Source organism: Mesoplodon bidens (assembly GCF_964165515.1).
Source record: "Mesoplodon bidens genome assembly, chromosome: 8".
Classification (NCBI taxonomy): Eukaryota; Metazoa; Chordata; class Mammalia; order Artiodactyla; family Ziphiidae; genus Mesoplodon; species Mesoplodon bidens.
Genome location: NC_138165.1, coordinates 39,836,083 through 39,857,961, shown reverse-complemented (window position 1 = coordinate 39,857,961; position 21,879 = coordinate 39,836,083). Strand labels below are relative to the sequence as shown.

Sequence of the window (21,879 nt, the reverse complement as noted above, 5' to 3'; positions counted from 1 at the left end):
AACCATTAGCCAGACTCATCAAGAAAAAAAGGGAGAAGACTCAAATCAATAGAATTAGAAATGAAAAAGGAGAAGTAACAACTGACACTGCAGAAATACAAAAGATTATGAGAGATTACTATAAGCAACTCTATTCCAATAAAATGGACAACCTGGAAGAAATGGACACATTCTTAGAAATGCACAACCTGCCAAGACTGACTCAGGAAGAAATAGAAAATATGAATAGACCAATCACAAGCACTGAAATTGAAACTGTGATTAAAAATCTTCCATCAAACAAAAGCCCAGGACCAGATGGCTTCACAGGTGAATTCTATCAAACATTTAGAGAAGAGCTAACACCTATCCTTCTCAAACTCTTCCAAAATATAGCAGAGGGAGGAACACTCCCAAACTCATTCTACGAGGCTGACATCACCTTGATACCAAAACCAGGCAAGGATGTCACAAAGAAAGAAAACTACAGGCCAATATCACTGATGAACATAGATGCAAAAATCCTCAACAAAATACTAGTAAACAGAATCCAAGAGCACATTAAAAGGATCATACACCATGATCAAGTGGGGTTTATCCCAGGAATGCAAGGATTCTTCAATATACGCAAATCAATCAATGTAATACACCATATTAACAAGTTGAAGGAGAAAAACCATATGATCATCTCAATAGATGCAGAGAAAGCTTTCGACAAAATTCAACACCCATTTATGATAAAAACCCTGCAGAAAGTAGGTATAGAGGGATCTTTCCTCAACATAATAAAGGCCATATATGACAAACCCACAGCCAACATTGTCCTCAATGGTGAAAAACTGAAACCATTTCCACTAAGATCAGGAACAAGACAAGGCTGCCCACTCTCACCACTCTTATTCAACATAGTTTTGGAAGTTTTAGCCACAGCAATCAGAGAAGAAAAGGAAATAAAAGGAATCCAAATTGGAAAAGAAGAAGTAAAGCTGTCACTGTTTGCAGATGACATGATACTATACATAGAGAATCCTAAAGATGCTACCGAAAAACTACTAGAGCTAATCAATGAATTTGGTAAAGTAGCAGGATATAAAATTAATGTACAGAAATCTCTGGCATTCCTGTACACTAATGATGAAAAATCTGAAAATGAAATCAAGAAAACACTCCCATTTACCATCGCAACAAAAAGAATAAAATATCTAGGAATAAACCTACCTAAGGAGACAAAAGACCTGTATGCAGAAAACTATAAGACACTGATGAAAGAAATTAAAGATGATACAAATAGATGGAGAGATATACCATGCTCCTGGATTGGAAGAATCAATATTGTGAAAATGACTCTACTACCGAAAGCAATCTACAGATTCAATGCAATCCCTATCAAACTATCAATGGCATTTTTCACAGAACTAGAACAAAAAATTTCAAAATTTGTTTGGAAAAACAAAAGGCCCCGAATAGCTAAAGCAATCTTGAGAACGAAAAACGGAGCTGGAGGAATCAGGCTCCCTGACTTCAGACTATACTACAAAGCTACAGTAATTAAGACAGTCTGGTACTGGCATAAAAACAGAAAGATAGATCAGTGGATCAGGATAGAAAGCCCAGAGATAAACCCACGCACATATGGCCAACTTATCTTTGATAAAGGAGGCAGGAATGTACAGTGGAGAAAGGACAGCCTCTTCAATAAGTGGTGCTGGGAAAACTGGACAGGGACATGTAAAAGTTTGAGATTAGATCATTCCCTAGCACCATACACAAAAATAAGCTCAAAATGGATTAAAGACTTAAATGTAAGGCCAGAAACTATCAAACTCTTAGAGGAAAACATAGGTAGAACACTCTATGACATAAATCACAGCAAGATCCTTTTGGACCCACCTCCTAGAGAAATGGAAATAAAAACAAAGATAAACAAATGGGACCTAATGAAACTTCAAAGCTTTTGCACAGCAAAGGAAACCATAAAGAAGACCAAAAGACAACCCTCAGAATGGGAGAAAATATTTGCAAATGAAGCAACTGACAAAGGATTAATCTCCAAAATTTATAAACAGCTCATGCAGCTCAATAGCAAAAAAACAGACAACCCAATCCAAAAATGGGCAGAAGACTTAAATAGGCATTTCTCCAAAGAAGATATACAGACTGCCAACAAACACATGAAAGAATGCTCAACATCATTAATCATTAGAGAAATGCAAATCAAAACTACAATGAGATATCATCTCACACCAGTCAGAATGGCCATCATCAAGAAATCTAGAAACAATAAATGCTGGAGAGGGTGTGGAGAAAAGGGAACACTCTTGCACTGCTGGTGGGAATGTGAATTGGTACAGCCACTATGGAGAACGGTATGGAGGTTCCTTAAAAAACTACAAATAGAACTACCATATGACCCAGCAATCCCACTACTGGGCATATACCCTGAGAAAACCATAATTCAAAAAGAGACATGTACCAAAATGTTCATTGCAGCTCTATTCACAATAGCCCGGAGCTGGAAACAACCTAAGTGCCCATCATCCGATGAATGGATAAAGAAGATGTGGCACATATATACAATGGAATATTACTCAGCCATAAAAAGAAACGAAACTGAGCTATTTGTAATGAGGTGGATAGACCTAGAGTCTGTCATACAGAGTGAAGTTAGTCAGAAAGAGAAAGACAAATACCGTATGCTAACACATATATACGGAATTTAAAAAAAAAATGTCATGAAGAACCTAGGGGCAAAACGGGAATGAAGACGCAGACCTACTTGAGAATGGACTTGAGGATATGGGGAGGGGGAAGGGTGGGCTGTGACAAGGCGAAAGAGAGGCATGGACGTGTATACACTACCAAACGTAAGGTAGATAGATAGTGGGAAGCAGCCGCAGAGCACAGGGAGATCAGCTCGGTGCTTTGTGACCACCTGGAGGGGTGGGATGGGGAGGGTGGGAGGGAGGGAGATGCATGAGGGAAGGGATGTGGGAACAGATGTATATGTATGACTGATTCACTTTGTTATAAAGCAGAAACTAATTAAAAAAATAAATAAATAAACTTTAAAAAAAAAATACTGGTCAGGACTCACTAGATTGATTTAATGACCCACAGTTTGACAAACAACTGATCTAGGGCATATTATTTTACCTTCCTGAATCTATTTCCTTATCTGTAAAATGCAGATGACAATCTCATAAGGTTGTTATGATGGTCAAGTAAGACATTATATGTAAAGTACATATAGGGTACTGAGCACACAGTTTGTGCTCAATGAATGGTAACTATTATTAATACTATTTTTTAAAACAAAGAAAATTAATAAGGTCTGAGTCTGGGCATAGCCAGCATCTAGGCTGCTGCCCAAACCTCAACTAATATTTTCATCATAACCACAAGTATCAACTCCATGGTTCTCAAAATAGTGACACTACCTCCTGCTGTGTATCACCAGCTACTTGTATCTGTGTGATTGTTTAGAAATAGTAAAAAATTATGCTTAAGTTTTATTTGAAACACTTCCTTTCTATAAAGTCATCTAGATATTTAATAGATAACATGGAAATTTTGATAGCATTGTGAATTTTAAAACATTCCTTCCAAACAACCATATAAATACATTTTTCCAAGCCAAAACAGATATCCTTATGCTTGAAATGCTATTTCTAATTTCTAATTTATTCTTACAGGCTAATTTGCAAAATGAAGTTGTTTGGATGATTGGTTTGCAGTAAACATGGTATACCAAATTGGCTTCTAAATTTAGAGAAAGGTTGAGTCTCCTCTTATAATAATCGAGAAATAATAGAAGTATTAATGATAATGAAACTTCCATAATTAAAGAACTCAAACTCTGAAATAACAAGCAGAAATGAACATTAGTAGGTAGTAGCAACATAAACTGTAATTCTTGCAAATGGTTATTTTGAGCTCTTTTTATGGCATAATGCAACCTCCAAAATTCAATTTACTAAATGATAATATATGTTCCATATGTGTCATAATTAAGTTCTATAGTCTTTGGAGAATTTAGTACTATTAAACATAACAAAGGTATTGGAAATAGTCCATAAAAGTCTAAGAATCATAAAAGAAAAAGTTGTTTTTAACAGATGCTATGATTTCTATGTCTGATATTTGAAAAAATTTTAGAAAGTAGTATTAATTGTTATCCATATAAATGTATTCAAAGAAAAATCTTACTTATGTATAACAGGATTTGAGGATGAACTCTAGATTTTGAATACAGTAGACTCTGTGTCCTTTCTTGGAGGTTTCTGGGGACCGATTTTTGGTAATATCTCCTTGGCATAAAATGTTTTATGAAGTCCAGCTTCTCGAAGTGCTAACTCAAAACGAAGTCTAGGGTCAGAAATTATCTGTAGGAATAAAATGATTTAAATAAATAGCATTTCACTGAAGTAAGTTTTATCATTTAGTTCTGTATTTCCCCAAGCCGTGTAATCTGTTTTTACTGGATAGATGACTAGATGACAGTAAATTCTGTGTATACAGTGGCTATATTCTGTTTATTCTTACTGAAAATATCCAAACCTTTTTGACATTATCACTTTCCAGTATATCAGTGGTTTCCAACATAAGATGTACAGAATATTGTATACTAGATTAGTCAAAATAAAACATTAAAATTATTAAAAGATGGGATAAAAGCTTACTTTCAGTACGATCATTGATTTGTTATTTATTGTTAGCTGAAATTATAAAATATAAACGATTGATTAAAATAAACCTAAACCACAACCTTGTACATCTGTCTTTAAACAGACATTTTAATTTCTCCATCATTTGGAAATATGTAAATTAAGTTCAAACACATGGCCACTACTCGAAAAACAAAATCAATAGAACTTTTCTTCCAAGGCCAGATTTTTATTTCAAGCAGAACTAGAAAATGCTTCCATCAATCTGACTGTAAGGGGTATAGACATATGAGTAGCTCAATTTCCCTTTTCATTTATAGCTGATTGGACATTATTCCTCCTTCTATGAATATTAATGTCAACAGACACTGTTTGCAATGATAAGAAGATGGCCACGTATGGATTTCAGCTAATGAAACATTTTACATGAACTTGAAGTCCCCCTAGAGGATGGGATAATAAGCCGTTGAAAGCAACCCCTCCTTCAAGGAGCTCTTACACTAACAGAGGTAAAAAAAATGTATACAGATAACTACAGTCCGTGGCAACATGTGACAGATGCTCCAAGAGTAGTAGAATACAGAGAGACATCTCCTGGTGCCAAGGAGACTAGGATGGTCTCAGGTAAGAAGGACCACTTGAGCTAACTTTAAAGTTCAACTTACTCTTCTATAAAGCTGGGAATGGGGCTGGGGGAGGAAGAGAGATCAAGAAAGAAAGGCACATGCAAACTCAGAGACGAAATAGGTTAAGTTGGGATTGGGGTAATCTGGGTAGAGTACTTGGTACCATTGGGGAACACTGAAAAAGGACACTTCTAAGATTGGGCCTTGAATTTTAAAGGCTTGAAGGCTATGCCAAGGAGTCTGGGCAGCTACTGAGGTTGTGTTTCTGTTTTCAGCATGGAACTAATATAATCATTGCTGTTGCGTAAGAAGATGCATCTGACTACAAGTTCAGGATAAATTAAGGTGGCAGAGAAAGAAGAGACAGAGGCAGGGAGAGTGCTTAAGAGTCCACTACAATTGTCTAGACATGAAATAATAAATGCCTAAAATTGGCTGGTAGCAAGGAAGAGAGAACTGTCCAAAACACTATGAAGGGAAGAATCAATAGAACTTGGCAACTGATCAATACAGGGACTGGGGGCAACGATGCATATAAGTCAGGAATAACCCTGAGATTTGTGCCTGAAAAACAACGTATTTGAGCCTTAGTCCTAGGTTTCTCCTCTTTTGCTCCAAAAGAGTCTCCCTGGTCACTCTCATCCACTTTGAAGGGTTCATGCTCCACCTGTGTGCTGTTGACGTCCTCATTATCTCCAGGATTCACCTTTTTTCCCCCCAGCTCCAGAACTGTGAGTTTTAAAATGTTTTCATAATTCTGTTTTTTTCAATACGTATCAAGTGAAATGAAGATCTCCCTCACATACTGACCTCCATTTCCCCAATTCTCCTACCCAGAGGAAGCCCATCAGTTTCTTGTAAGTGTGTATTAGACATCTTCAACCTAAACCTGATATAAACAAAACAAATGCTCTCTCCCTAAGTCTGCTTTTCCTTCTGAATTCTTATATGGTTAATGACAGCACCACCTAATGATTATAATTTACTGAATTACTACTAGGTGCTAGACAATAGTCTAGGCAATTGACATTTATTACACTAATCCTCACAAGAACCTTACAAATTATTGTTTTACAGATGAAGTAAACAAGACATAAAGATGTTAATAGCTTACACAAGTTCACACAGCCAGTAAGTAGTGGATGTGGATTTCAATCCAAAACAGGCTCTTCTCAATATCACTCACTGCCTAGTTTAGAATCACCCTCACTCATTATCCCCCCTCCTCTTCTCAGCCAGAGCCATCCATGCCCCTGACAGGCCACCCTCCCCCGACTCCACGCCACTTCTATGAGGGCTCCACCATATTAAAAGGACCTGACTCCACCTCCACCAATTTTCCATTCAGGACACATTGCTATAACATAAAGCTGATTATATAATTCACCTGCTTCAGAGTCTCACCTCTGCTCACAGGATAAAGGTCAAAAGTCTTAGCAAGTAAGATCTACTATACTTTTCACAGTCTGACTGGAATTTATGTCTCCAGTCTCATCCCCCAGCACCCACCTTTATCATGTACCTTACACTGAACACATACCGGTAAGGGCCTCTTTTCACCCTCTTCTGCTTGGTGAAGCACTTATTTCCTCAGCCCAGGTACCTGAAAGCTTTTCAGCTTCTGACTTCAATTCTTTGTAAGCCCAACTGCCCTCCCCGCTTTGGCTTCTGGAGATACCCGTGCATTTTCTAATTAATCCCTCTCCCTACACCCATCCCTCCTCCCAATCCAGTTTTGCTGTTGTTTGTTTGTTTTGTTTGTTTGTTTTTTGCGGTACGCGGGCCTCTCACTGTTGTGGCCTCTCCCGTTACGGAGCACGGGCTCCGGACACGCAGGCTCAGCGGCCATGGCTCATGGGCCCAGCCACTCCACGGCATGTAGGATCCTCCCGGACCGGGGCCCGAACCCGTGTCCCCTGCATCGGCAGGCGGACTCTCAACCACTGCGCCACCAGGGAAGCCCTGTTGTTTGTTTTTTAACTTAAATTATCTGGAATGAATTCTGTCACTGCTGCCAAGATTCCTCAACTAAGATGGAGCTTAGTTTTTCCTTTTCCATTTCTCTGACTTCCCATTCAGGGTTGCCTGTTCATTCCCTTCCTCTAAGCCGCTGCAGCCCTTAGCCGGAGGCGATCTCACCCTAGTGGAGTTATTCCCATGCATGCTACTTTCCTTCCCAACCCAACTCCCCTGCTCACTTCCTCCACACAGGACAAATTTATCTTGCTCAGGATGCAGCCCTGGCACCAGGCTCAGTGCCAGATACAGTATATGTTCCATAAATATTTGCCCAATTAATATGTGATCTGTTCATCTTTTTATTCCCTAGCAAAGTATGCAGCGCATAAAAGAGGCACAACTAGATTTGTCAGTGAGTGAATGGATGAAGTTTCTTGCTTTTTAAATAATTAAATAAGCATTTAGCTTTTCTTAGATTTGTAAAGTTAACAACTACATTCTCCCTTAACTTCAGTGATATCCATTCATTCACATGTCCTGGCTCCTTCTCTTCCATCCATCCATCTAAAAAAACTTTAAAAAATCCTTTCCAGGCTATAGAAACAGATTAAAATGATTCAGAAGTTCCTAGAAACAGTTAAATAACCTCTTAATACCTTTTCCCACAGCAAACGTTTCATCATTAGCACTGATACATTATCTTCTGTTCATTTTAATTTCAGAAAGCTTCCCTCTGCTTTGTCTTATCAGTATCATTAGTTGTTTCTTTAATAGGATTTATGTTATGCATTTAAAAAATTCTGAATATGATAAATATTTAAACAAAATACATTATTAACACAACTTTAAAATTTTATAAAATTATTTTTTAGATTAAAATGATTTTCAATGACAGATAACATTTTCACATACAGTGTTTTGTTCTATGGTCACCTATCAACTATTTTATATTAAGAATTGTTCAGTAATTATGTGCTCTCATTTGGAAATAAAAATTATGCTAATATGGATGGTATTCAAATGTAAATATTGAAAATAATTTGTAACCCAAAACACACACTTCTACAATTCTTATCATCATGGCTTTTGCATCAATTGTGCTAATTTCCATAATTACCTGCTGTTCATTGTATGTATTCAATGTGAAGAGTGGCTTTTGAAGAATAAATTCTTCTTCGATTCCAATACCCATCCTCGCTTTTGATGCCATTGTGTCTGACATCATTCTAACAGGATCAAATTGAGCGACAATAGCAACCTAAAAGAAGAAAAAACATGGCTACTTGGAACAAGATACAAGCAAAATGCTTCTGGGCAACATTATTAATGTTAATGTCCATTAAAGTTAAGAAATTTTATTAAAGATTACATAATTACAGTTATGATTAAATTTAGATAAAAATTTCTTTTTGATCCAAAGTCAAGGGAAATTTTATATAGAAAACCCACATATTCAACCACCTTGAAAGTAACCAAAAGTAGAAAACATTAATTTTTAACCACTAGCAATCTATGGCCATGGTAACAACCCCATGAAGCTTTCTAGAAAGTTTAATCTGATTAAGCTGCATCTGGAGCATGTCATTTATGGGTAAAGTCATGTGTGTTGTTGGCATTATTGAGCAAGATGGGTGAGTTTTCATTGTACCAGGCAACTAGATTTCCAGGGACTGTTAAAAACCATTGTTTCCCCTTCCACTGAAAAACTGCAGAGTCGTTTCAACCCAAATGCCCTTGTCCTTTATAATAATTGAAATTGTTCAAACCTGTATCCTAATGAAAAGAAGCCACTAATTTTGTAAATTATCTGCACCATTAATAACACCTGCCTGTTAATTCCTAAAGTCAAGAATTAGCATTAAGAAAATGGCATTTTTAATGCCATTTAGAAATTGTAATGACATAACTGGGGGTTGAACATACTTTAATTATTATAGGTTTCCTAGCCAAAATGTCTTTTACTGTAGTTATAAACACTGATTACAGATAACGGGCACAGATATTTCCTCTTTCAAAGGGCTCACAGATGGAAAGAATCCTAATCATATGGACTCTGTAGTTATCAAAATTATATTTTGAACAAGAATGTGTTCAGTAAGAGTGACATTAAGTTTTGTCTCCCGAAGGCCATGGTATATCATTATTTGCTAATGATGGAATAATTTAAATTTTGTTGAATCTAAGATGACCAGGACTTAAATTCAAAGTACAGGAATGTATTTCTATAATCTATTTTATAAAAGATGATATAATAGTTGTATGCATTTACACTTCCTCTTTACTAAATATTTCATTTAACTAGACTTCCTTGGTTTGAATCCAGTTTGACATTTACTAGCTATGTGACTTTGGGGAACCTCTGGGCCTCCTCAGTTTTCTATGAAGTAGGAATAATAATAATTCCTACATCATATCATAGGGTTGTGGTAGAGATTAAATGAGGTAAAACCTAAAAGCATTTAGAAGAGGGCTTTATACTTACTAAATATTCAAAAAATGTGAATGCACATTACTACAAACTTGTGAAGTAGGTACTATTATTATGATTCCCATTTTTCAGAGGAAGAAATGAAGCTTAGGGAGGTTAAAAGACCTAAGTTTCCTCTGCCAGTAAGTAGTGAACCAGGTTGTACCAGTTTTGAAGGACACCAGAGGCCAAGTTCTTACCCAAGATTCTATACTGCCTTCACTGACAGAGAAGAGAAACCAGACGGTCATTTCCTATCAGCTGGGAAATGGTGTCAATGAAGACTTTAGAGCTTGTGAGTTGAGCTAATCACTTTCAGGTTAAAAACTATGAAAAATTACCAAGTAAAACTATTTTATCACATTTCCCAAGGTCTTAAATTCTTGCTCTTGCCGACTACTACCTTCGGACTTTTGCCTACTTTTACAAGCCAAAGCAATGGGAGATTTTTATTTCTCCACAAAAACAGTATTTTTTAAAAGTGGTTTTTAACCTGTTTGTTAACTGTGGGATGTTTCCAAACAGAGGTTCCTACCCTAGGGAGAATTATCTTGCTCAATCTCCACCACGTTTTTTCGAGGAGAGTAAAATCCTTCGGCTAGATGCAGAGTTTCACTGCTGTACATGGATACTATTCAGCTTATAAACTAGAGGTAATATGGATGCATTTAAATCTTGGGAGAGCTATTTTAAAGGTGCTGATAAAATTCTTCTAATACACTAAGAAACTGGAAATGGTTCAACATAAATCTAATTGCTCCCAGCAATGAAGACCAGTGTCCCAATTTGGGAAAGTTACATTTCTTATAGCAGATGTCATGAACTAAGCCCTAGTAATAATGTTATTAAGAGCACTTAGAAACATTTTTTTAAACCACCCATGAAATTTTCCAAATTAAAAACACCTGTTTCCTCAGGGCTTCTATTCGCTTCTCTCTCTCTGCTTTTTCAAGTGCTTCTTGAAGGGTCACTTCTTTTTTCTCCATCAAACGCTTTTCCAATAATTCTTGTCTATATTTAACCCTTGAAAAATAATGCACAGGAAAGTTAGGAAAACATCATGATAATGGAGATTACATGGATAGGCGCATAGGGACAGAAGGTATCTCATAAGTGACATCACTGTCATACTGTTTTTACTTGCTTTTGGTTGATTTCTCGTATCAAAACAATAAAGGATGCTTGTATAAAATACAATTTATAATAATTCTAATAACAATCATAGAACTGCAGGTCATGGGGCAGGAAAACATGGGGTAAAATCCAATCTATCTCTTTCTTCATTAAAATCTTTGTATGAACTGTCATCTGCCACAGCTGCAGCTAATCCAACCCGACAGATGACAGCCTCACTCTTATTTCAGCCGTCTTCTGGTAAGTTCTAACACAATTTGAGACGTTAAAAAGGCTATATTACTGATTAAATATACATAATTTTAGAAACACTGGTAAATAAAATACTAGAATAATATGCCCAAAGTATCTCAATTACTAGACTTTCAACCAAACTGTTACTCATAACTATATGTGTGTGTGTGTGTGTGTAAGAAACTTTGAAAACTGCACATTGACTGTAGATGGCAGCAAAAACATGACTTTTCCTTAGCATTCTGTTTCCATCCCCCTTAACAGCAGATATTAAAACAGGGCATATTTAAATATCTGTTTTAATACTCCCAGGTTCATTTGGGTCTCCTCGGCTGCCTTTTCAGGCAGCCTCCCTAACCATCTTCTTTGTAGAGATAAGATTTGTCTTTTCGAAAACAGTAGGCACCTGGGTTCTCGAGGGAGTAGGTGGCTGTTGCCTCTGTCTTCCATCATTAACGGTTTAGATTTAACTTCCTCTATGGCATCAGTCACAAATGTGCTTTACCCTTAGCGTGCACACCTGCATTTTCCATGGATATCCCTTCGCTAGACCCTCCTTTATTCTGAATCCCGACATTTACTGAGGTGTTCACTAGGCACCAAGTCTTGTGCTAAGGGCTTTACCTCTTTTAGCTCAATTAGACTTCACATGTTGGGGTACAACTATTGATTCCACGTTAGGGTATCACTATTGATCCCATTTTAAAGATAAAGAAATGGAGGCATAGACAAGTGACGTAAATTGTCCAAGCTCTCACACCCAGTAAATGGCAGACCCTGAGGTCAAACCCAAGCAGACTGGCCCCAGGGCCCATGCCTACTCCTCACCTCTCGTCCCCATGCAACTAACCACTATGCCTTCTCTCTTCTCCTGATAGCCCCACTCACCTCACTGACTTATGTGTGCCAAACCCTGAGCTAGATATTGAAAGCACACTGAGAAAACGACTGTTCTTAAACAGTTTGTGGTTTAACAGAGACAAAGACAAGCCCAAGAGCTAAACAAGGTATACAGTGTCTTCAGAGAGGTATAAATAAGGTCCACTGAGAATTCAGAGGAAGGTGCGATGACCACTTGCTGGGCTGTGAGAGAGACTGGTGAGCTTTAGCAAGAGCTCTTTAGAGGAGGCAGCATCTGAGCTGGGTCTGGAGGACTAGAATTTGCAGAGGCCAGGAGACCGGCGGCCGAGGTAGGGCAGAGCAGGAGCCGGGATGGGGGTGAGTCCAGGGAGGCACTCGCATTCAGGCTCCTGCACGTGCAGCGCTGGCATCCGAGAGTGGGCGACTTCTTCAGTTTTGTACCCCCGGGGGCCTCACTTGCCCCACCTCATCACAGCCCTGAGCAGGAAAGTGTTCACGGTGGCTAGAACAGAGCAAGTTGATGAGCAGTGACAGAGAGGCCCAGAAAAGCACTGGGGGGCTGAACCTGGTAGTTACATGGTTCCCTCAATGATTTGCTCCTGGGGAGGAAAACTCTTTAAAATCAGGTTGCTCCTGAGGCTGGCACTGAAGAAGGTGGTCTGGGAAAGGAGAGAAGGGAAGCAGGTAGCAGATGCTTTTTGCGGACAAAACCCAGAATGGGGTTTGGAAGGAAGATACTAGGCTCCCTTGATGGCTGTGGCTGTTCTCCGCCATCATCTCCCATTTCAGGAGTCAGTACAGTCAGCTACGTGGATTAAAGAATCTGCAGACCAGATTGCTCCCCTTCTTTGCCGCCTCCCTGTCATGGAAAGCTCTATTTCTCTTTCCCTCCATTTTCACTATGGCATGACAACCTCCCTAATGAGGTTCTACTCAGCTTAAGCACTGAGTACAAGCTAAGGGAACTACTGTGAAGGTTCAATTAAAAGACAACCTGGGGGGCTTCCCTGGTGGCGCAGTGGTTGAGAGTCCGCCTGCCGATGCAGGGGACACGGGTTCGTGCCCCGGTCCGGGAAGATCCCACATGCTGCTGAGCAGCTGGGCCCGTGAGCCATGGCTGCTGAGCCTGCGCTTCCGGAGCCTGTGCTCCACAACAGGAGAGGCCACGGCAGTGAGAGGCCCGCGTACCGCAAAAAACAAACAAACAAACAAAAAAGACAACCTGGGATTTGACAATTACCACATGTTAATTCTCAGAACTTTTGAAAAGTTTCTCTTCCTCAGGATGTATAGGTTGCTTTGTCTGCAGCAAAGTTTTGGCTACTTTGTGGGAAAGTAATAGTTGTTTTATTTGGAGGAGCTTGACTAGTGAGGAAGAGGTTGCAGAGTGAGGCATTTGTGGCTGTGTGGTAAAGAAAGCTGGCTCATGCTTTACTTTGAGGCTCACTCATTTCTTCAACAAAAATTTGAGCACCTCTGCATCAATCACTGTGCTAAGCACTGGAGATACGATTTCAACACAGGAGACACACTCCTGTCCTCACAGAAGTGACCATATAATGCCGATACAAAGACCCAGGCAATTATGACACAGGGGGACTCTTGCTCTGATGGGACAATGAGGCAGAGGTCATGGGAGAGGTACCTTTGCCAGACTTGGGGCATTCAGGGGAGCATCCAACAGGAAGTGGTCTGAATTTCAGATCTAAAAAGGGAGCAGGAATTCTCCAGATGGGGAGAGAATAGAAAGAATGTTCTAGGTAGAAAAAAAGAAATGGCAATATGAAGGCCCAGAAGGTGGGAGAGCATGGTACTTTTGAAGAACTGAAAAATATTTGGAATGACCAAAAATGAAAAATGTAAGGTGAGGAGTGCCAAGAGCTGAGGCTGGGGAGGCAAGAGAGGCCAGACTGCGGGGGCTTTGCAAGCATGGGGGCTTTGCAAGCATGGGGGCTTTGCAAGCATGAGGGCTTTGATCAGGGCAATGGGATCAGAAAGCTCTCTCCTATAATATGGAGGATGGATTGCAAGGAAGCAAGACCAGAGAGAATTATCCAGATGCAAGTTGGTGGTTTCCTGAATTAGGGCGGGGGGGTGGTGCTGGTAGGAGTTAGGGAGAAGACGTGGATTTAAAAGTTATGTAGAAAATAGAATAAGTAGGAATCGTTAGTGTTTTTTTATGGGAAGAGGGGAGAGGAAGTTAACGTTTCTGTCTTGCATGATGAACAATGGCATCCCTCACTAAAACTGGGGACTTAGAGAAACCAGGAAGAGAAGGAATTAGGTTCAGTTTAGACATAGATCTGCCGTCATAAGATCTGGGCTGGAGAAGTGGATGGGGATCTTTATCAATGGCATGGGATTGAGTCCGAGGGACAGATGGCACCAGCCAGGAAGAGACTGTAGAGTAAGAAGAGAGGCAGGCCTTGCATTGGTTCCCAAGGAAACAACTTTTTTTCCTTCTTTTCTATATATATTTTCAGTATTTATGAATTTTATATCATTCATTCATTCGTTGGCTGTGTGCCCACTCTGTGCCAAGCACCGTTCTAGGGTGGGTGATCCATGCTGATTAAAACAAAAAAACCCGGCTCTCACAGAGTTTCAATTCTAGACATATATATTTATTCATCTATTTAGAAGTTTAATTTCTTTTCAAAAGGTGAGGGATATTATCAGTTTAATTTCCCCACTCTGCTACAACCCAAGGAAGCAACTTTTAAGAAAGGGGCAGAAGAGGAGGAAACTAAGAGAATGAGGAGAAATGGTGGCAAAGAAGCGAAGGAAGATGGGAACGGCAATGTCACATGCTACAAATCAGTTATAATATAAGATAATCATTGGATTAAATAACAGGGAGCCATTGGCGACCTCGGCATTAGAGAGGTGGCTGAAGAATTAGCGGGAGATAAGGAAGTAAGAGGGAGCAGAGACAACCCCTTCAGTAAGACTGATGCCAACGGGGAGGAGACAGGCAGGGCAGTGCTGGAGGAAGCTGATCACAGTTGCACTGGCTCCAAAGTGATGATCAAGATGACTCTGACTACCATGAAGATTGGCCAAGGGAAGATTTCAGGAAACGGACACACTCAAATTCTTCATTCTTAGAGATGTTATCGTTTAAACTCAAATAATAATTCACTGTAAAAGGGGAAGCTCCTGGTACATCTTTCTTTTCCCAGTCTGGATAGAAAAATGTCTTTGCCTAAAGAGAAGTGATACAGAAAAACTCCTGGGAGAAAGCCAAATACTCACATATTCATGGGGAAAGAAAATAGCAACACAGTAAAGTCAATCATTTGGAAAATTTTCCACATAAATACCTTCAGCCATTTGAGGTAGCAGCTTTTCTCCAAATTAAACTGTTGCTATGAAAGTCAATGTCAGGAAGTGGCAAAACTCAATAGTCTTTAAGCTCTGCACTGAATTCCCAAACAGGAATCCTAGGTTCTTCTCTCAGTCTGTTTTATGCTCCTTGAGTTGACGAAGGTTGAGAGTGTGGCAGAGGAGGCCTTTTCCACTCCTCTTGGGGGAGGAGAAGCATCATATTGTTCAAAAGCAACAGCTGCTGCAGAATCAGGCACAGCATTAACAATAATCTGAAAAGGATTTTGTTTAAGCCTCTGGACCTGAGTGTAGTTGAAGGGACAAGAAGCTTTCATGTAGAAATGGAGAATTTATGTATAATTCTGGATAATTTTTATGTGTGTATTGCACTCTAAGAGATGAGTATACAAATGCAAATGGTTTGGAAACACCATGAACTTCACAGCCTCCCTTTGCTTTAGTGAAACTTCAGTAAGAACTAGGCAAAATATTAAGTACAAAATGTTGACCTCCCTCCTATCTGGAGACACAGGTAACTTCAGTCTAAAAGGAAGCTACAGCAAACAAGAGGGGAAAAAAGACTTCAGAATAATTGCTGATAGTGGGAGGTTCTACAGTTTTTGTTTGTTTTTTTTAAACTTAAGCAGTAAATAAAACAGCATTAACAACACATCTTAATTAGATTACTCTAACCAGTACGGAACTCCCATCAAAAATGTTTCGGGGGGCTTCCCTGGTGGCACAGTGGTTGGTGGTCCGCCTGCCGATGCAGGGGACACGGGTTCGTGCCCCGGTCTGGGAAGATCCCACATGCTGCGGAGCGGCTGGGCCCGTGAGCCATAGCGCTGAGCCTGTACGTTTGGAGCCTGTGCTCCGCAGCGGGAGAGGCCACAACAGTGAGAGGCCCGCGTACCGCAAGGAGAAAAAAAAAATTTTCAGGGAAGTAATTTGCCCTATTGAATTAGAGGCAGTTTCTAAACCAATCTGCTAGTTCATTTTTAGGTGATGTGGCTTACTCAACATTGAACAAGGGGTCTTTAACAGGCACACGCTGGAGGTGCTAACGCCACAGGGGTTTGAGCAGCAGCAGCATGGTGAACCTGTTTCTGCCTGCTGGGAAATCCAGTTTTGGCTTAAACCCCACTCAGAAAGTTCTGCCCACCAAGCTCCATGAGCTCTAGGGAACTCCAACAGGAAAGAGTGCGCAGATCAAAACATAGGCAGGCCAGGTGGCAGCACCCGTGCAAAGGTGGAGGCCTGGGGGAGAGGAGGTGGAGAAGCCAGCCCAGAGAAAAGAAGGGAGATAACATAACCAGTGCCGGTATCGCGCCTCTAACAATCCGGGTGATCGACTCAGTGGGTGTTCTGGCTAAGGGCATAAGCAGAGACCAGTTCCTGCAAATGTAATGTGAATCCTGATACAAAGCAGTGACATCCTGGTACAGATCAGCATGGGACAAGAACAAAGAGGATTCACAGAGAACCCGCAGAACCACAAGGAGATGAACTCACGCCAGCCCCAGAAAAAGATACTATTCTTCTAGCTCAGAGTGCTTACTGGTTCCTTTGTGCGGTGTAAAGGCAAGTTCGTATTGGAACTCTAGTCTTTAACTGATTAATTCAATTAGTCAACAGAGTTACTTGAGCACTTACTATGTGCCAAGCACTGCCCCAGGTGCTCAGGATAACAATAGTGAAAAATAAAAACCAGACAAGATCCCCCTCTTAAATCTTACCTTATTTGTGGTTTATTCTATATAAGCATGCTTAAATTAACATCCTAGTAAAATACATACAATTGTTTTAATAAATTATTTTTGAATTTATCACAAAGTCCTAAATTAAAGAGCTCCTTCTTATATTGCTCTAAAGCGACAGTTCTCAACTGTGACTATCATTGGAATTATCCGAACTTAGAAAAAATTCTGATGCCAGCGCCCCACACCACTCTAATTACATCACAATCTGGTTCGGGGGCTCCAGCATTGGTATTTTGTTAAAAGTTCCCCAGGTGATTCTAATGAGCAGTCTGGTCTGAGTGCAGCACCACCTGGCCCCTTGGGTCTCTAATTTGTGCTAATGTCAGGATCACCTGGAGGGCTTGTTGAAGCGCAGATTGCTTGACTGCCTCCTGAGATTCTGATCCAGAAGTAGTGAGGCGGGGTCTGAAAAATCTGCATTTCTAAGAAGTTTCCAGGTGATGCTGGTTCTGCTGGTCTGGGGACCACACTTTGAGAACTACAGCAAAGATAAATATTTTGATTAGAGGGACTCTGCCAACTGTTATCAAGACAAAACCAGATACAAATTACTACCCAGATAGGGCTTCTTATTTATGGTTGCATGTGCTAAACAGTTATATGCCTCAGGATTGACCCACACTAGAAGTTCCTGCTTTCATGCTACTGATGTTCAAGAGCAAAATCTTTAAGTTATGTCATATTTTAGATTCCACATATAAGTGATGTCATATTCCACTGTATATATATATATATATATATATATATATATATACCACATGTTCGTTATCTATGAAACAGAAAGAGACTCACAGACAGAGAACAGGCTTGTGGTTTCCAAGCAGGGGTGAGGATGGGGGAGGGTTGGATTGGGAGTTTGGGATTAGCAGATGCAAACAATTATATAGAGAATGAATAGACAACAAGGTCCTACTGTATAGCACAGGGAACTATATTCAATGTCCTGTGATAAACTGTAATGGAAAAGAATATGAAAAAGAATGTTTATGTATATGTATGACTGAATCACTTTGGTGTACACCAGAAACTAACACAACATTGTAAATTAAGGGTACTTCAATTTTAAAAAAAGAGCAGAATCTTTCAACCCCATCCCACCCCCATGACCCTAACACACATGGATGACAGGTTCCCTCAGTGGCAGTGGTCCGCCCCGGCTTGGGTCAGTGTCAGTGATGGGTAGTTGCACCAACGGCTGTTACTGAACCTCTTCATTTCCCTCCAGTGGACAAAACACTGGTGTATCCTGATGACAGTTGAAAACCTCAGACTCCTGGTGATATTTAAAGGGTCTATTCAGTAAAATCAAGGAAGGAAGAAACAACTTGAAAGCATTTCAGCTATGAGCCACTTACTTCCCTTGGGAATCGTTCTTGCAACTCCAGGGGGGTAAATATTTTTCATGCTGGAAGTGAAAACCCATAAATAAGAATCATGGACATTTTCCTGTTGGTTGTAATCAGTTCCAACCTAGCCATCTGAGTTCACCTGAGTTAGAAATGCAGAGATATAAACAGCTGTGAAACAAGGACTTAAACCTGGGAATCCAGAATACAGGACAAGATGTGAGGAGAGGGTTACTGAAAGAATGTTGCAAATATCATATTAGCCCTTGCCTCAAGTTAGTGTAGAAAGACAGTTCTGCCACATTTATCCTCCTCTTTTTGAACTACTCCTAACTCTTTCCATCTAGTTTTCAGTAATCCTTTTATACCCTCACATAGCCTCAAAAATTTCCTAGAATACTCCTTTCCAATAGCATTTCAAGTATGGTACAAGAAATAAAAGATGCATTGTCTATTGGGAATTAAAAGCAATAATAAAAGCCTGTCTTCTTTTTTCTTTTTAATCACTGTGCATCAGCAACTCTAAGCAAAGTTAGTGATAAAAACTCCCTCCACTGGAGCATGCAGCCCCATCTCACTGACTCTCGGCTGCTCCTTTCAAATGTTTCCCTTAACTGAAAACCAGTGCTTCCCAGGTGATCCTGCTTCCATTGTTACCCTTTTACAATGGTGAGGGAAGAAGGCTAGCATTTTCCTGGCTCTCCAACAATTCCAGAAAAGTTTTATCCATTGACTTGGGTTAGACCATCCTCTTTCTAATAGGGTTCTTGGGATCAAATACTGGCTTCCCAGGTCACTGCCTGACATTTCCTGAGGGTTATTCAAAACTCCACTCTTACAGTTCCTTGATTCCCCAGCAGCATTTGCTTCTCCCTTGCTTCAACAGCCCACTCCTTAGACCAAACTTGGAGCTTGGCATCACCTATTGAAACTGTGGGTAATCATTATCAAATCCATTTCACCTACCTTCACTAATCAAGGCCATTTTAAGACTTGCATGTTCTCCAAGCTGCACGGAGCCTATACAATAAGAGGTTTACCTGAGTTGTTTTCTGGGAACTAGGAGTCAGCTGTGTCTAGCTCAGCTGAGCTGGTTAAGACTGGATAGGACCACCAACCCTCCAACTGAGCATGCACGAGTGTCCGCTAGGTGACCTTTTGATGTCAGAGAGCTGAAAACTCCACCCTCAAATCGTGCTAAGCATCTCCATTTTTGAACATGCAGAGGCCTGTAGCTTAGTTACACCTGAGCAGAACGATGATTGCTGCACCTTTTTCCAACCAACTTTCCCCATGCTCCCTACACCTCAGACCATCCTGCTGCTTTATTCTTTATCCCACAAATACACGGAGCCCCTTGCCTCTGGGGAGGGGGCTCTGAGACTTGTTCTCCTGTCTCCTTACTTGGCTGCTTAGCTAATAAACGCTCTCTTTGCTGTACACCTCTGGCCTCTCAGCGTTTTGCCTTGCTGCCTGTCAGGCAAAACGAACCTGGTCTGGGAACACCTTTTCCCTGCCCAAATTTTACACTGAGGGATTCTGTTCTGACTCCAATCTCTAGGGCCACCACATATGCTGATGAAGGCTGCATGCTGCATGACTCTAGGAATGGACTGCCGTCCAACCTCCCATCCTTTTCATGTTCACTCATTTAACCTTACTCAACCTGCTACTACTTTAGCTTATCAGGCTCTCCATTTCTCAACAATATTTATGAACTATGAACTTTGTGCCAGGCACTGGGCTAGGTCTTTCCCTCATGAAGTTTACTGTCATTCTACCTCTTCCTTTTCTCCAGGCTATGAGGCACAATCAGATCTTACTTAATTCTCTCTCCAGCTTTGGATCGATGGGCATATCTCTTCAAAGGCATTATCATTAATATTCTTTTATTGTCTTCTTTTCTTTCCACATCTGCTCTGACAATTTCCAACCTTCATTCTTTATTGAATTTATTATATATTTGTGAGGTTTGAACCTTACCTAGACATTTAACACTCCTCCAGAATGATTTCATTTACCCCAGCTGCTTGATAGTCTCCCTCTTAGCAGAGAACCTCACCTCCTACTTTACTGAAAAGGCCATAAGCGTCCACTTTCCCTACCATGCTTTGTTCACTTCCAATCTTGTCAAGACTCATCTTTATTCATCCTTTCCTCCTTAAACCTGGGCTCTTAATGCCATAAACCTAGTCGTCTCTAGGTCCTGGCTCCGGAAGTAAATATTTTCCTTTCCTATGTCTTCAGTCTTTCTCCCCTCCACGGTTCCTTTTCCTCTGCATACAAACTTCTTCAAATGGGGAAAATACATATCTCTCAACTCTCTCTTTTCAGCTACCATCCTCTTTTTCCCTTCCCGGCAAAATTTCTTAAATGGAGTAGCCATACTTTGTCTCTAATTCTTTGTGTCTGATTTAGTCCAAAACCCCCTGCAGTCTGGCCTCTGACCTTTCCACTCTGTGGAAACTGCTCTCCCCAGTGTCTCCAAATTGTAAACTCAGAGCCTTCTTCTAAAGCTCCTCTGACTTGACCTAACAATGCCTGGTACTGATGACCACCTCCTTCATGAATGCACATCCTATTTCTGACTGCTTTTCCTCATATTTTACTGGCTCCTCCTCATCTGTCCACCCAAGTTGCCAACATAAATCCTCTTTTTAAATCCACAATTTAAAAACATTGTCTGGGAAATATGACTTCAGTTACAATCAAGGCATGAATAGCTGCAGCCTCCAACTCCTTCAAAGCCCCAAATCCTTTGATCTTTTATTTTTTCTCTATGTAATTTCAGGATTGACTTCAGTTAAGTCCCTCAAATGTAACTATATTACAGTGATAGTTAAATGCACAGCTTCTGCCTTAATGGGCACCTGAGCTTGGTATAGTGTTGACATCCTTTTGTGAAACTTAGGAACAAACCTAATGACACACGGCTAAGTAGAAGTCTGAAATTTCTCCCCAGATCCTCTTAGAAATGAACCACCGTGGCACCATGGGTACCATGGACAGGGCCAAGATTCTGCCTAGCCAATTATTTTGGGTTCGCTCTAATCCAAAGGCTGAGACTTATGTTCCCAATGTTTAATACCTTATAACATGGCTGCAACAATTTTAGCCTGAAATATTTATAGTACAGTTAGTCACTTCAGCTACTTAAAAATCATAGAATGTATAACTTTGAGCAATATAACTTCTTGGAACCAAGAAAATTTTTTATGTGCTTAAACAATTGACTGGGCACACCACATTTGGGATTACTAGCTATAAACCATTTTTATAAATAGGAGATATCTTCCAAAAATAATGACTTTAATATTAGAAGAGTTGATTTTTTTAATCCCTGCTTTCTGATAGTAATTGTATAGGGCTACTGCCTATTATGGCCAAATTAGATTTTAATAATTAGACCACACTGTGGTAAACATCTATTGTTTTTTTACCCTCTAGCATCAACCTAGTAACACCAATCCCCTTCAAACTGCCTCACCTCATTCCACGTAGGTCTTGTTGAAGCCTGTAATC

At 40.1% G+C, this 21,879-nt stretch overlaps 1 protein-coding gene across 1 annotated transcript in view; it reads right to left on the bottom strand.

Moving 5' to 3' along the window:
- Positions 1-4,162: 4,162 nt before the first annotated feature.
- Positions 4,163-21,879, bottom strand: part of CCDC148 (coiled-coil domain containing 148) — a gene marked incomplete at its 3' end in the record, with an annotated part of 286,502 nt that continues 268,785 nt past the window's right edge. Inside the window, exons 13-15 of the mRNA XM_081242592.1 lie at positions 10,601-10,718; positions 8,346-8,486; positions 4,163-4,361 (exon numbers count right to left, since the gene is read on the bottom strand). Coding sequence (XP_081098718.1) covers positions 4,215-4,361; positions 8,346-8,486; positions 10,601-10,718 — 406 coding nt within the window. The remainder of the gene's footprint in view (positions 4,362-8,345; positions 8,487-10,600; positions 10,719-21,879) is intronic.